The sequence below is a fragment of the Phoenix dactylifera genome, chromosome 14, assembly GCF_051530095.1.
Source record: "Phoenix dactylifera cultivar Ajwa chromosome 14, Ajwa_hap1_PhDact_Kaust_v1.1, whole genome shotgun sequence".
Lineage (NCBI taxonomy): Eukaryota > Viridiplantae > Streptophyta > Magnoliopsida > Arecales > Arecaceae > Phoenix > Phoenix dactylifera.
The window spans coordinates 26,971,904-26,988,951 of NC_143203.1; the positions used below are offsets into that span (position 1 = coordinate 26,971,904).

The window sequence follows — 17,048 nt, forward strand, 5'->3', positions numbered from 1 at the left end:
CTCACCATCCCCAATCCATCCCGAAAACTCATTTCAGAAGCAAACTCTAGAAACCCTAATACCTTCGTCTCTGGTGGTGCTCTTCTTATTTTTCTTATTTTCGTGTCATAGGGTTTTAGGCATTTGATTTTAATTAGTACTAACCAACAGGTTAGCCATAACATATTATGGCTATGCATCTACCACAGTTAAAAGGTATCCGAATGCTGATGATCACGCTATCAGAATGAAAGGGAGTTTATTGCAAAACCAAAGATTAGAAAAACTTGCATCTTAACAGTTCTAGCTTTCCTAACAGCATAAAGGATGAGAGACTCGTCACCAGTTTGGAACTAAAATATTTAGACCAGTGCATCATCTGCTCCATTTCATTTCTTCTTCTCAGCCACTCCGGCGGATCTGCACACAGTAAAGCATCATCAACCATACAGGCATCAATAAGCATTCAATCCAACATGCCACGAAATGAAACAACAACAACCACTTTATGACTTCCTAAATCATTGCACTAAATGAAATAGTCCAAAAGGGTGTTAAAAAGGACAAGTGTGTTATCACAGTTATGATGCAAGGTGGGGGGGAAGAAGTCCTTTTCCGACATGAATTTAACATACGGAAGATGCCTAACAAATACGTATAATACAGCAAATGAAATGATCAAGCCATTTCACCTAGGACAGCAGAGTTTGGGCCCTCTTCAGTTCAACATCCATCATTATTTCAGGTGGGTCAGACCCATCTGAACTCGATTATGGATTAACCAAATGAAGGGACAGAACTGATGAGAAAGGAATCAATAAACCATGTAATAGCAGATGAAAAGAAGCTATTCAAACTTCTAAAACCTGGGTTCCTCTTTAGGAAGGTCGTACCACTACATCTCCTCACACAAGATTGTAACCTTATGGAACATAAATGTTAGAAAAAACATTTTAAAAAGGCATACTTGAGGCTATCCTCGCCTCACATCTTGATGAGACTAAAAATGCGGCTTCTCATGAATGAAACTTCTCAATTCAAAGTATATCATAAAATGAATGTGAGGTGCACATCTTGTAACGATAGTTACACCATATATAGGAAGTGTATGTGTTAATATTTGATTATTTTCACTATAAATACATGCAAACAAATAGACCTTACTTGTGCATGGATTTGCGTATTTAATAAACCTCCAAACGTATAAAATGTTAACATACACAATCTATGAAAATTGACCAAACATAGGAATGTGAAATTGTATTATCTTTAACAGATACTGCGATTAGTTCCATACGAAATCTACATCCTTTGCCTTCATTTATCCTTGTCTTGTGTCTCAAGTTCAACATCTACCATAAACCTCACTTAAAATCAATTCCAAAGAAACAGTAAATATGTTTCTGCACATGTTTTTGAAAATAACTTCAACAAAGTAATTAACTAAGAAGCTTACCTCATCTTCCTGAGAACATTAGCCATCTCCTCACGCTTCTTCTTGGCTCTCTTGTGAGTTCCAAGCTTTCTCTTTGCCACTTTGAGTGCACGCTTGTCCTTTCCAACTTTCAGGAGCTCAGTGATCCGCTTCTCGTAGGGAGCAAATCCAGCAACTTCCCTAATCAAGTTTCTGACAAAATGCACCCTCTTGCTGGTTTTCTGAAACACAAAAGTTCACAACCCAAGCATTCAGTCCACTTTGCAACCATCAGCTGATGGAAAAAGCACCATACAGAAACCTTCATAGGACAACCACTAGAATGGATTTTCATCATTTGAATAGAATCATGACAACAGAACTTCAGTGGCCTTATACATGCTAATACAGCATGCTAAAAATATTATATGTGTGTGGCAACATGCAAGAAACGCGCGGGGGGGGGGGGGGGGGGGGGGGGGGGGGGGTGGGGAATCTAAAAATTCAAAATATAAAGAAATATTGATCTAACTAAATTCCACCAAAAGATGAAGCATAGCTAAGAGATCCCCAAAAAAAGAATTACAAATATATGGTCTCAATAAACGAGACAGGTGCATACACAATTGCTTTGAGTTGCAAATATACAAGGAGTCAGCCAATTTTTTTTTAAAAGAACTTGTCTCAAAATTGCCTCTCTAGTTTTATCCATATTCTTTTGAAATGCTTCAAGATTCCATTTTTTTCTTTACACATGAACTGACATAACAGCAAGCACTCCCGGAAAATTTTCCACATGTGGAGTCTAAAATAGGAACTCACTTGCTGAATATAAAAACAGTTTATTCCTTTACAATCATTCCTTGCATATATGCTGTGCTACAAGGTACCCAATATATGTCGTACCACAAAAAACTTCTTAATTCCAATCCAAATATTGAAAAGCCTCATCAACGGAGTAAGCACTCAAGCTACCTCTAGTTTAAATAAAGTGAACAATAATAATTTCTTGAAAAAGAGTTCAACAAATTGAATGGGTGAAAGACATGATGGACTTTCGGAAACAGATCAAGATCATAATTATGTTCTTCACTTGGTACAAGGTGAAGTGTAAGGTGATATGATGCAAAGCAATTTTTAATAAAATAAAATTCAAAAAAGATAAATCATTCTATGTTACAATTTCTCTTAGCATAATATGTGAAATATCATCTGGATTGTTCTTCTGAATTTCACTTAACCATATGTCTGCATATGTTTAAGTGTGTCATGCATCAATACACATCACACTTTTATGATCTATACAAGAGCAGAATTTGGAATAACGATACAAATATAAAAGGCAAACCTGGTACATTACTCCTATTGTACCATTTTTTTTCGCAAGTATAAATCATGACCTACAAACACAACCCATCATGTATCCAGACAATCAGGAAACTATGGTCTAGATCATACTTAACTAATTCATTAAATTGCTATACCATTGTCAATTTGCAAACAAAGAACCACTTAATACTATGATTTTGTCTAACATAACAAGATAAGCAAAATAAAATATATGTTCACTGCAGTTTATTAAGTTAATTACTAAATATCCTATATCTTTTTGTCTTCCTTTTTTAAATAAAGCAAGTTTATCTCAAGTATTTAAAAGAATTGAACCACGACATTAGAAAACCTTATACAAATAAATTCTGGTACGAAGTTGTTGATAAATCAAGAAAAAGAATCTCTCATCATACCTCAAGTGAACTAATTCACTGGAAAGAGCAAATAAAGAAATTGCAGTCCAACAAAAAAAATTAAGCTAAGCAAACCAACTATTATGGCCCAAACCACTTAATCTAGAGCATTGCAGATATGCAATTAAATTTCATTCTCCCCATCCTCTAGAAAACACTTCAACATTGGGGGAGATCCTAATTAGCATGTTATGATTTCTTCTAGATGCAAAGAGTTCCGATGAAAAATAGACAGCAGCGTATCCAAAGACAGACCATCAGAACATTAATGATTATATGAAAAAACATGTGCATGTCGGCAAACACAGCTTGCATGCTGCATTTACCACAGACTAGCTCCTACCAAATCCTAGAACACATGCGAATGGATGTGACTTGTACAAAAGGAGGGGCTGTGCGCAGTTCATGCTGCATGCAGGCAGTCTTAACCTGAACATGCATGATTGTTGTAGCAGCCCCCCTCATTACACTGGCATTTATTGGAACTTGCTTCTTAGTCCATGATTTTCTGCTATCCTACAGCAACCTCAAATACTTGAGAGCAAATTAAGTAAAACTACTTGTTTGTTGGTCCATGATTTTCTGCTTCCCCACTAAAAGCCCCAAATACTTGCAAGCAAGTAAAGTAAAACATAATTATTTTATATAATCACATGTGGATGTTGTAGTTTGAGTTAATGGAAACAAAAGCCATGCGCGCAATTTGATCAGCCCCTTCCAAAATATCTTGCATCTGGGCAATGCACACCTTCATTCCAAAATCTATTCCCAGCAAACAGACATGGAGGGAGAGGGGACACCATAACTTGGAAACACTCTTGGAATATAGCAACATATTGCTAAAATGTGCAACAACAAAAACCAAGAACCAATGATAACAGAACACGGCACTTTTCAAAGAAATGACTAGGAACTGCTCTCTTCATTTCGAAAACACATAAAAATTTAAATTAGGAAAAAAAAAAAAGAGCATCAGGGACCTAAAAATACAAATCATGTAATCATATGAAGCACTAACAGAAGTCAAGAAAAAATCCAATATTTATTACTGAGATCTTACTCCTTTTCTGCTGGAAGGGCGCAGAGGCAACTCCCGCTTGGTGACGATGTGCCCTTTGTTGATCCCAACAAAGAGGCCGGTGTTCGGCTGAGACGGGGCCATCACTATGGGCCCTCTTTGAGTATTCCGGACTGATTCCCCTACTCGCAACAAACAAAACACAGTATAATGAGCTCTAAATCACCGCAAGATCATTAAGAAACAAAGAAACTGGCATCCAAATGCCCACCAGATCGTCCGGGAGAGGATCTATCCATATATATCACAAAGAACCTATCAAAATGCTTTCATGGGAAAAAAAAATACAGTACCAATTCCCAATAAATAACAGACATGCGAAAGGAGATCCCAAGGGCATGGGATCTTTCTTCTTCTACAGATTGAGGTACACACTTAAAGCAAGGATTTTTGCCTACCCACGAGACGATGCCGATAATGGGGAAAAGAGAACTAAAAAATCGAACGAAATTGGATTGAAATCAATGGAAAAAATTGAATTTATCTTCCCGCTTACCTCTGGATCAGAGAAGAAGAAACCCTAGCAGCCGGCGACCACGTCGAGAACCCTAATGGTCGAAACCCTAATATAGGAGCGCCGAAGGGAGCACCTCGCCTCGCCCATACAAAATGACAAGCAAGGTCCTCGCTTATTTTATTATGACGGATATGTCCTCATACGATCATCACCGTCCGATTCGTTGATTCGTTCAGATGGAATACTAAGTTGGCTGGACGGATCGGATTAGCGATGCCGCGAGCCGGAGGAGTATTCACAGGTTGACTTTGAGATTCGTTTTGGGTGTAGATGGCCCATTACGCGCGAAGCTTCTTAACGAGCCATGGTCAACTGTTTTATGGATTTTGACTGAGATTGGGCCAGGCTTTTGGTTTCCTCCAGAGAAGGCCCATCACGACACCTAATTGCATGCACTTGTCCGCCCTGTGTATCTTAAAAGTTTATTGATATTAAAGTTTGACATGTGCATTGCATGCGAGTGGAGACAAATGAACTTCTGAGCAAAGTCTCGAGTAATATTTGAAAGTTTTCTTTTAATAATAGAATAAAAGATGTATATACTTTCTGACACTTGATTGGTTTTCGCATATTTGTTGATCGAAAAATAATTTTCAGCATCTATAATCCTCACTAAATTGGTAGCAAACCTCTTGATCATTCTTACGATGTTCATTGCAGTTTCCCATTTACCGGTAAAAATCCTGCCATTTCGTTCCAACCAAGTGCACCACCATGCGATTGCACCAATACATTCGCATCATTTTTACAATTATTAAAAAGATCTTAAACCCAAATGCTCGTAAAAGCAATAAGAATCAAGCGTTGATTATTTCGTCATGTCTACATGCCTGCCACACAAAGAACAACCTAGCGGGCTCGGCGATCTTCTTCTTTTTTTTTTCAATTTCTCCTCCATTAAGAATTTTGTTCCTGATATATGACCAATCGAAAACCCTAACTTCGTCAATTCCCGGCCATCTGAGTAAGCGCCATCAACCTTTTTCTAAGTAATCTTTCAGGAGATGGAAGGCCAAAAGGCTTTCAAAGGAGTGTTCTCCTACACACACATCCTTCCACAACCTAACAAAAGCACCATTCTTCACAACTGCTCAAATACCAGCAAAGAATATATGCCTAGAATTTAGAATACCACGCCTAAAGGTTGAGTTCCGGTAGCTTATAGTCAGTAACAAGCGAAATGCTCAAAGCATTGCCACACAAACATGCAACAGCTAATTGAATGGCTTAACTTTTTAAGTGGCTTCAATGATGATGACCATCAGGATACAAGTGGGGCTCTATGTAAGTTCCAAGGTGGAAACAATAATCTAAAAGACTACTCGTTAGTGAAGATGTAAACAAAAAAATTAATCTTCTCAGCAGTGGTGATGTCCGGCTTGGGTTCCCTCTCTATGGGCAAACAGATGTCAATTAAGAGACCACATTACTTTTAAGTGCACGGTGCCATGTTCGGCCAGTGGCCCGAGTCATGCGAGCTTCGGGGCTTTTGTCTCCTTAAGGTCATACATAGACACGCCCTCGCATATGATGCATCACATCATAGTGTGACCACAGAAACCATGCAAGTATTATGACCAAAAGAGCACCAAGCCTTTACAATAATAGTAGTAATAAGAGACATAATTATTCAAACAGGTGATCCAGATGTAGTTGTAGGATCTAACCATTTGACCAGTTAATAATCAAGTGATGTTTGATGTTTCTTTATCTCATAACCTAAGACTGCAACACTGGCTTCAGATCCAAGCGGATTGCGTGCTGTTTCTTACTTGTAGAAAATTTTGATCCGGGCTGGTCATGTTTTTGATTTGAATGAAATCAGGCAATGAATTATAAATTATTGTACTTTGAATGCTGGCTGCGATATCGATTACGTTGTTGATCAGCCATCTCATACATTTGACTTACCAACAACCACCACATCATCAGGTACATAAAGTCCAAATGCACATGAATCTTCGAATAAGCTATGAGATTTTGTGTTTTTTTTTCAAATGGCAAGAATCTCTAGATTAATCCCAGTCAATGTAACATTCGCCGCATTTAGTTGACAAGGATAGATAAATATATTCTTGCTTCTTTATGTAAGATACCAAGTTGTATATTGGTTGCAGAGTCCCTCTCACTGTATAATTTCAAGAATTTAGAGAGGTTAGGAAATTATGTAAGAACTATTTTGCTGTTTTAGTTTTCGCCATCATATCATGAATGCTGCTGTTTAGAGTTGAGATTCATGCTAAACATACGAACCAAGCATGCCCTAAAAATATCGTTCTCGTTCGCAAAAATTTTGAAACCATTTCGCAACTCGAATTTAAACAGAATCGGGAGGCGGCATTGACCCATTTATTCTTGATGCTTTCTAAGGATTGGCGAAAATTCTGAATCGCGGCATAACTTGTGAGGATTGCAGCAAATTTCACAAGAATTACTAGCTTGTAGGACAATGATTGATTAAAGCTCAACAATGAATTGTAGAGGCATTTCTACATAAGCTGTAATTATCCTAATAGTGCATAATTCTACGTACAGAAATCCTAGATCAAGCTCCTGTATCAAAGCCACATTAATCTGAACGGGATGTTAAGCATCCCTTTGGGGTGAATGAATGGTCCTAACAATGCAAAGGTTGGAGTTGGAGCCAGAGGAATACTATGACATTTGGAACCCATTTCATGAGACCTTAAAAGGAGAAAAACCTTGGAGTGGTCTTTATCCTGGCCTCGCACCTTGGTAATGTATGTCACAGTCTTGGGGTTAAATGACCTCGGAAAAATGGCACCAAGATCATAAAACAAAACAGGACCCACCTTCGCACCCCGGGCCCTGGTTGATAACTCTCGGCTTTCGAACTGATGGTTCACTGGGACACCGTTAGTAACCGTTTTTATTTTCTTTACTTTGAGAAATAAAAATATAAAAAAGTTATTTTCTCTTTTATTTTTTTTTATTTTTTAAAAATATAGAAAATAGTATAGTTAATTATTTTGAAAATATATACATATGACGATAATGGTGAGGATGATAACAAATGTGCCAAAAATAATAAAAGTCATAGTGATGCTGGCAGTGGCAACTATAGTGACGGTAGGATATTGATAACATGGCCATGGCGGTAATGATTGTGGAGCAGCAAAGGCTATGCTTGTGTGTTTGCTCGATCAAAAATTTTCGAATTATTTTTTATATGCTTGAGAAGAAATGACTGAATCAAGATCTATTGCAACATGTTAGCAGCAGTAGTAGGTCATGTAGTGGCAGTAGTGGAGACGAAGGACGCGGAAATGATGACGATAACAACAACGCCAATGGAAGTGGTAGAAATGCTGCCAGCAATAATAGTGATTGAGACGATAGCAGTACCAATAATGGTAGTGAGATAAAAATTTCTTGTTTTTGAAATAATGAAGTTGGGATTTCTCACTTTCAATTTAAAAATAATTATACAAAGTATTTTTATATCAATTTTTATGAGTTTTTTATAAAAATAAAAATAAAAAATAAATGCCGTGCTGATGGGGCTCTACTGTATATTTTTTTTTTTTTCAAGCTTGAATCTATCAAGGATAAAGATTTCTTGGTCACTGTCGTTTCCTCCATTTTGCTTCAAAAAAAAAAAAGGAGAGAAACCTCCTGGATCACCAGACCTCGTAAGTTCACTTGAAAGGGACGCAAAGCGCGCCAATTCACAGGACCCGTTACCCAAGGATTATGCCTTCCAGGTCGGGGCGCTGGCAGCACCGACATTCTTGTCTTCGATGCCTGTAACGTTTTGAATAAACTCTTGTAAAAAAGTCTACATGGCAAAAAAAAAAAAAAAATGTTGCTCTGCTGCCAGAAATTTAATAAGAGATGTGAAGTTATGAACTAAAATAAGGTTTTTTACAGGGTTGGTATGGATTTCTTAATACCGAGTTAATTAACAACAAGTTTTTTTTATTTTATTTTAAAAGTCACGAGAATTAATGTCCATGCACCACAAGGGCTAATGGTGTACTCATAGGCACTGTCTTTTCCAAACGTTTGTGGAAATTTTAAATGCTTAAACTTATAATTGTGCTTCAGTCGAACATGGTTCGAACTGCTTGTTTGTCCTTTGAATGGTTTCAAGATTTGCCATGTGTGGATGCTTGATCCCATTAACCGTGGACAACATTCAAGTGGCATGGTCGAATGTCTGCTTAGTTAGCTGCATCGAAACTCTTGATGGATTTATTGGAAACAAAAACTTTTTAAGCAATCATGTTTGATATTGTTTTGAGATTGCTCCATTAAACTTGCAAGCACCCTCTTGTCTCGCTGTCGAGTTTTAAACAATATAGTAAGATTTAAATTGTTGGTTAGTTGAGACCATGAGTGCTTGCCTACATTAGCGGCCTAATCTTAAGCTCATTTTCTTCTTACATAGATAACATAATGCAATTATGAAGCCTTAAACATGACCAAAGATCCAATAGCATCTTCTAACTAGCTTTTCAGGATGAAGTTTTCAATTATTACAAATGGTAATAAAACAAATGCAGCCAATAGCCCTAATTGATACTACGACTTAAATCTATTTTAGCTGATCAAGAGCTAATCGTGATGTTTGTGATTAAATTTATGATACTTATGATTGGATCTAAATAGATTTGAACTTTTAGCTCGGCAAGAACGTCATGATTTAACCTGTCTATGAATATGTTTAGGCCCATATCGGCTATATATTAGATCAATCTTGAATATTTTTTAAGTTAAAAAACCTGAACAACACTGTATGGATGAGGTTTTATATTATTGCAGCAGTTTACTACTGCCACTTTGAGAAGTCCTGGGATGGATGCGTACATATATTGTCCTAAATTCATGAAGCCAATAATGCTCAAGGAAAGTCGGCAAGAACTGACTTTATTTGATAATTATAAATAATGTTATCTCAGTAGCCTCTCTTGAATTCTACAGGATCATAGTAACTCGAAGATGGGACCACTTATAGAGACAAGAAAATATAAGGTACGCTATATCTGCAAAAAATAAATCAAACTTGGTCTTATAAACATGAAATTATATATTTTTTTTTTTGGGTCCAAAACGGCCGAAGACCAGACACCAAAGGCTGACCGACGCACGCAAGCGGCGGCTATGGCCTACGGGCTACGGCAAACATCCAATGCGGGCACGACTCCAACCAACATCCTGATAGCTGGATTCGATCAAGATCCAATGGTGGAGACCAAAACGAGGATTAGATTTTATTTTAAAAAGGCGGCCAACGTGGGAACTCGGATTCCGGAAGCGGACTTTCACTTTCAGACTCTCCCCGGAAACCCCTGATGGTCGCCCGATTCTGCTGGCGGCGTTGTCCGGATCCACCAACTGCAGAGAAATCGGAGACAGTGCCCGTGCTTTATGGGCACCCCCGGTGAGAACAACTTTATGTAGCTCTCGCTTCCGGTGCGATCACCCATAGTAACTCGCACCGAAGTCTGAAGTACACACGGTAGGAGGCCAGGCCAAACTCATGAACCAGGGTTTGCAGATTTGCTTCTCCTATATTTATTGGGCTAGTTGGGTTAGCTGTGCTCATAAATATGCATTAATATTAGGGCTGGCAAAAATATGAACTTGCCCATCAATCTGATTGATCGATGTCCGGCCTACCTTAAATAGTTTTGAATGTAAATTAAATAAATTTGAACCATAAATAAGTCGACCTATTTACCTTGGTTAACATTTGAATCCAATTCAGATATTGGACATATGATTTGTTTAATATTTAGTTCGGACCGGATCCGATAACTTATTTAACCTATTAACTTGTTTAAAATATACTAAACCTATTTCAACCCGATTTAATCCGACCCGCTTAATGTATTTAACTATCGATTTGACTTATTAAAGACCTATTTACATGTTTAATCTAGCGTAATCTGCTTAATAAATATGTTACCTAATTAATTAATAGGTTGGATTTTGATGAATTTTTGATCCAACCCGTAATCAATTTGACTTGTATCTAACTTGATTGCCACCTCTAATTAATGCTACTTTTCTAATTAGTTCCACTGTAGCCCATGAAATTTATATGAACTAATTGTTGAACTAACAAAAAGTTCTTTATGAATAACAATGGAATTAGTATAGTTTTTTTTTCTCCTTTTCCAATAAAATTTCATGATGTAGAATGTACATTGGTCTAGTTTTTTTTTTTCTTTTTGAAAAAAGGAAATGCTGTTAAATTTGGAATTGATATTGTGCCTTGTTAAAATTAAAAATTGATGGCAAATTGCATATGTTTTAGATGCTTTTTAATTACATTTTCTAAGAATTTTTTTTCTGAACCATCTTTTTTTACTTTTAAATATTACATATTTTATCACATCTTTTTTGCATAGTAATGTAAATATATTTAACTTTTTACTAAAAAACTAAATATACCATTATCGTAAAAGAAAATTCAATATTACTCATATAGTTTTGTTCCCTGTGAGATCTTCTCTACCAAGTTTTCATCATTTTATAATGAATTTGAAGTGACAATGATAGTGATGGAATATGTGCATTGTATATATATCTAACTAAAATTCTACAATATAAATGAAAACACAAGCATAAGACATGCAATCTAATATTTATCGTATTATTCGCCAATATACTTTTCAGTGTGCTTATTTTCCTCGCATGCATTTCTTATTTCGTAACAAAACAACATCTTATGGATTTCTTTGCAGGACGAAATTGTCAAGCAATAATGAAGGTTTAGGCATGCCTATTCATACAAGTGCTGGGAAAGAATGTGGTTAAACATGATACTATGGAAGATATGTTTGATTGTGATCGATTTGATGTATAGTTGATTGAAGTGATATGTAAATCAATATATGCCCAAAACAAGTGGCAAAAACTTTGCTGGAACAACATTAATACACCATCCAGCAACTAACATATACGAATATCGTAAATATTTATAGAGCAACTTGGAATAAATAATAAAAATATATTTAAATATTTTTATATAATTAAATTGAAAAATCTGCAGAAATTAAATCTATTAGTCTATTTAGTTTGTATTTTCTAAAAATTTTTCCAAATCCAATCCAAATCTCAATTTTTAGACTTTAAAAAATAAAATAATTTTATGAACATTTTTTTTATAGAATTTGGACTGAACAGAATTCAACTGAAAAAAATTTATAGGCAATTCAATATATGAATCCTATAAAATTTTCAGTCTAATTCTTTAAAAATAGCCAAACGACCGTAAATTTATGGCCATTTTTAATCTTTTGAGGTGTGATTAACTTAAGATTTAAGAAATTAAATTAATATTAATACAAGGAATCGAGTGCGTTTTCCCTCCGATTTCCAACGGTAGTATGTGGGCATGTTCCGGATATGGTGCGAAACAGCGAGTCGGAAGGGGGAGTGCGGTAACCTCACTCGAGTCAGAAGAGGAAGCGAGGTAACTTCACCTACAACTGGTGATCGGATCCCCAACTATAAAAGGGAAATAAAACCCTCTAAATCTCCAACACCCACCTACCTTCCTATCAAGCTTCTCGCTCGCTCGCCCGCTCGCTCGCTCCCGTTCCTCCGTGGGCAGCGAACGATAAGGCTACGGTGTGCCATTTCGGCGGCGGCGGAGGGGAGCCGGCGGCGGAGATGGGCCAGGCCCCGAGCTGCGGCGGCTCGAACCTAGACCACCAGTTCTTCAAGGCCATGAAGGCCGGGGACTTGGAAATGGTGGAGTCCGCGCTGAGGAGGGATCCCGAGATCCTCCATCAGACCACCCTCTACGATCGCCTCTCCCTCCTCCACATCTCCGCGGCCAACGGGCGGCTCGAGGTCGGCTCTTTGCCTCCTTCCTCAAAGGAATCCACCTTTTTTCGATCTTTTTTGGGGGTTTTCTGTCGATTTTTTGGTTTTCAATGATAAAGTTATGATATTTCTCCGACTTTATTCGTTTTCAGGTCCTTTCTACGATTCTTGATCGATCTGTTCATCCTGATCTCCTTAACCGGCACAAACAAGTAAGGAGATTGCAACAAGATGTCTTTTGCGGATTTTTATTTGTTTTTTTTATTGGTTCTACTGGCATTGTTAGCATTAGAAGTCTGAATCTTCTGTCATTTTCTTTTTTGGTGTAAGACTCCTTTGATGCTGGCTGCGATGCATGGGAAGATCGCCTGCTTGCAAAAGCTCCTCCAAGCTGGTGCAAATGTATGCCAAGTTCATGCCTTTCTCACCTTTTCTGATATTTTTCTTGATCTTTTTACTGCTTTCCCCAACTAATTTGGACATGTTGGCTCAGATTTTGATGTTTGATTCATTGCATGGAAGAACTTGCCTACATTATGCTGCATACTATGGCCGCTCAGATTGCTTGCAAGCGATTCTGGCGGCTGCTCGGTCCACCACAGTCGCCGATTCATGGTGGGTTCAGCGAAATCCGTTCGATCGCCATTTGGTGGTTTCTGATCCATCTAGTTGTGGAGGCATGAAGATTTGTTTCTAAAATGTTCTTCTTTTCATTTGATATTGTTGTTGAGCTACAGGGGCTTTGCCCGTTTTGTGAATATTAGAGATGGCAATGGGGCGACACCGTTGCACCTCGCTGCAAGGCGAGGGCGGCCTGACTGTCTCCACATTTTATTGGACAATGGAGCACTGGTCAGTGCATCAACTGGTGGAAACAGGTGATTTCAGAGCCCATTTTTTCTGACTATAAATTTAGGTGTCTTTCGACATTAGAGTAACAGAGTCCTGATTGCAGCTACCCAGGGAGCACACCTCTTCACTTGGCAGCGCGTGGGGGATATCTGGATTGTGTTAGGGAATTGCTTGCATGGGGAGCTGATAGGAAACAAAGAGATTCATCTGGGTAAGCACTGATGGGTGACATTATAACATCTAGTCCATCAAAATGGAATCATTTTCTTAGCTCTGTGTTTACTGAAATCTAAAACTAACGGTTGATTGCCAGTCAGGTCAATCAATAGAATTAGGTTCATCAGGAGACTAGGTTTGAATGGCCTAGTAGAAAGATAATATTGTACAGAAACGAAGCAAGTAAGGGAATGACAACTTATAGGTAGAGAAACCAACCAATAAAAGATTGATTAATAAAATGAAAGTAATAAGATACGAGACAAATATTCACTAGGATAGAAAGGTCATCACGACAGAGAAGTCGATAAGCTTATAAGGGTCTGTGATACAAAATCCTCTTGATGCTTAACTGATGTCCTCCAAAGTGGAAAGAAACTCTATGCTGAAAAACTATGGGCCAGGATCAGGGATGTACGATCCTCTTGATACTCATCGTGGTACATAGGAGAGGCATAAAGTCTTGTCTTTATCAGGGTAGTCAAGTGTTTTTGCGGATGGATTGCGTGTCCTCATGAGGAAAGCCTTCTTTCCCTTATTATGCAGATTGATAGTTATTTTTAGCAATAACTACCTTTTCTTTGTGGTCTTGGTAACTTCTCCCTTGGTGGTTTGCTGGTGGTTGCATGCAAGAATAACTCCATATTATCTCGATAACTTTTTGTAGGTACTTAATTCCAGCAATCAACCATCCAAAAGTGGCCTCTTGCATGAATGGCAAGGGCCAACCATGATCTCTCATAGTGTCAAGACATAAATAATAATTTAAATCTTGATCATTCTAATATTATCGACCACTTCATTATAGTTGGTGATGATTAATTATTTTTGGGTGTAAACAATTGGTATGGTGGTTTTAGACATTGAAATACAAATCAAGTCATCCTGAATTCAAACCTTGACATTTCGATTTGCTTCTTTTTTCCAAGATCTCATTTTCATAAAAGAGTTTTGGTTAATGAGCTTGCGCTCTTGTTTTTCAGGTTTCTATCCGACCAAGTTTCCTGTTTGATCATGGGTTTGGTAGAACTCCTCTAGTCCATGTTAGCAATTTCTTCCTTGCCCTGTGCTTTGTATGAACAAGTATGATGCTAATTTAGGTCTTTTTTTTTCTGTGAAGGATGCATTTCCAGGGAAGTCCTCATATTGCTCATCTATGATTGTGATAAAATTATAATAGGAAAATCAAGCACATTTGTTTGCACTATTCTTATTTGTTCTTCATGTTAGTTTATATGTACTACCTCTTTTTGCTGGTGCCACCCAAAATCTTTTGTGAAATTTATATCAACTAATCAACTCATTGCCAGTAAAAGTGTTCATTCCAAAATAAAATTAAGAATCTCTTCAGTATAAAGATAATATAAATGATGGCATCTGCAGGAGGATACCATATATTGTTGCATTGAAGAGAAAGCATGGGGCTTGTGCGGCTCTACTGAACCCATCATCAGCAGAGCCTCTGGTTTGGCCTTCTCCATTGAAGTTTATTAGTGAACTCGATCCAGATGCAAAGGCACTGTTAGAGGCAGCTCTCATGGAGGCTAACAGGGAAAGGGAGAAGAGCATACTGAAAGGGACCAAGTATTCATTGCCATCCCCTGTCCGTTCAGAAGGAGACGTTGATGATGATAATGCCTCTGAGGTAGTCCACTCCTCTTGCTTCAAGTTCTGGTTTTGAATAAAATAATAACCAAAACAAGTATAGCATTATAATGGTGCTATAGCAATGCATGCAAGCGGATAGGAAATTGGCAGGGTGTGGGTGGTCATTCATAACATCTCAAATTATGTTGAATTATCCTAAAATGTTTTCTCATGTTAGTCAGCATATTCAACAACACAGTTATCTATCAAACTTTTATCTTCAGTATATGGGGAAATAATGATTCTCTCAATCATAATGAAAAAAAGAGTAGCATCATGTGCTTAGATTCTGTTGTTAGATCCCTATATATTGGATTGCCTTTCACCTTGAACAAGAAATGCATTCATTGATATGCTTTTAACCCAAATTTTGAGAATACTTGGCTAAACTTCGTGTATGTTTTACTCAGTGATAATTGTTCTGCAACAATTTGTTCGATGTAGAGATGGCTGATTCATGGTGTGATTAATAATATTATCGAATCTGGTTAGGATGTAGCACACCATGTCCTGGTTGCTTCTTGTAAATGTTTCTAGGTTTTGTCCAATGTGTGATAAAGAAGTGTTCTCTGGAAGTGTGTTCAGTGTTCTCATGGTCGTGATAAGATTATGCGAGGTGTGCATCTGAGTTGATTAAGATGTGTCTTGCAGGCCAGTGGCATGGAGCTTTGCTGCATCTGCTTCAACCAAATCTGCACCATCGAAGTCCAAGACTGTGGGCACCAGATGTGTGCCCACTGTACATTAGCTCTTTGCTGCCACAGCAAGCCCAACCCTGCAACCTCGTGCTTAGCTGCTCCTGTCTGCCCTTTCTGCCGCAGCATCATAGCCCAATTGGTGGCTGCCAAAACCAAGATCAGGGAGGAGGAGGAGAAGGACAATTCTTCGAAGCCTAGGAAGTCGAGGAAGTCTCTGAACTCCAGCAGTGAGGGAAGCAGTAGCCTCAAAGGCTTGTCTTCAGCTATGGGCTCGTTTGGAAAGATGGGCAGCCGTGGGTCAGGAAGGATAGCTGATAGTTGTGGTGCGATGAACAAGCCCTGGACACCTCGACGTACCCATGAAGCGGAATCAATGCCAAGGGACGGCCCTATCGAAGTATAATGGCTCCATTGCTTGTGTAAATTTTGGCATTCTATGACCAAGAAAGAAAATCAAATAAGCAGTCTTCTTGCAGTTTTTGGGGTTGCCATGCTGCTTGGCTATCAAGTTCGAAGCCTATTTCTTTGGGCAGAAATATATGCATCTCGTGAAGGGAGGTTGTAAACGTATAATATGTAAGAAAGGGTGCCCTTCTTTGGGGTCGACAAAATTCCCATCTGAAAATCTTCATTCAAACTGTCAAACCATGTAGGCTTTAGCTGTCTTGTTCGAACCATCTAAAAGACTTAAACTGGATTTTGTCTCTCATGCGACTACCAAAATAATCGAGCATGCATGGTGATGTGCTCAAACTTGGGGCAGTCCTTTTTGATGTTTGCTGTCAACCTGGTCCAAGAATCTCAGATATCCTTCGGACAAATGTTTGTGGGAACATGGCCAAACAAGCGAAGAAAGCCACTCATCTTGTGGAAAGAAGACAATAGCATCTCATCTTGTGGGTCCTGACTTAATTGACTGGGTCCAACTAATGTATCATTACCCACCAAGTAACCAACTGGTCCTCTCTCCTCTGGCCCATCATCCTCAGCATTATCATCTTATCTATCATCTATTTATCTACCTATCTATCTCTTCCCGCATGAACCATGTCACGCCCCCGCCTCTGCGGGGCATGTGCGGCACCCAGTGCCCACGTGGGGG

At 38.2% G+C, this 17,048-nt stretch overlaps 2 protein-coding genes across 2 annotated transcripts; one reads left to right on the forward strand and one right to left on the reverse strand.

Annotated features, from left to right (window-relative positions):
• Positions 1-219: 219 nt before the first annotated feature.
• Positions 220-4,839, reverse strand: LOC103696781 (large ribosomal subunit protein eL36x-like). Its single transcript, XM_008778500.5, has 4 exons — positions 4,713-4,839; positions 4,199-4,338; positions 1,436-1,635; positions 220-399 (listed from the first exon to the last, which is right to left on the reverse strand). Exons 2-4 carry the CDS (start codon positions 4,298-4,300, stop codon positions 369-371), a joined length of 333 nt encoding a protein of 110 aa, XP_008776722.1. The 5' UTR covers positions 4,301-4,338; positions 4,713-4,839; the 3' UTR covers positions 220-368.
• Positions 4,840-12,249: 7,410 nt separating this feature from the next.
• On the forward strand, positions 12,250-16,655 carry LOC103696788 (E3 ubiquitin-protein ligase XB3-like). The gene is made up of 8 exons (XM_008778507.5): positions 12,250-12,560; positions 12,686-12,745; positions 12,864-12,935; positions 13,027-13,148; positions 13,271-13,411; positions 13,489-13,596; positions 14,985-15,246; positions 15,900-16,655. The coding sequence occupies exons 1-8, from the start codon at positions 12,378-12,380 to the stop codon at positions 16,347-16,349; spliced, it is 1,398 nt and encodes a 465-aa protein (XP_008776729.3). The 5' UTR covers positions 12,250-12,377; the 3' UTR covers positions 16,350-16,655.
• The last annotated feature ends 393 nt before the right edge of the window (positions 16,656-17,048 follow it).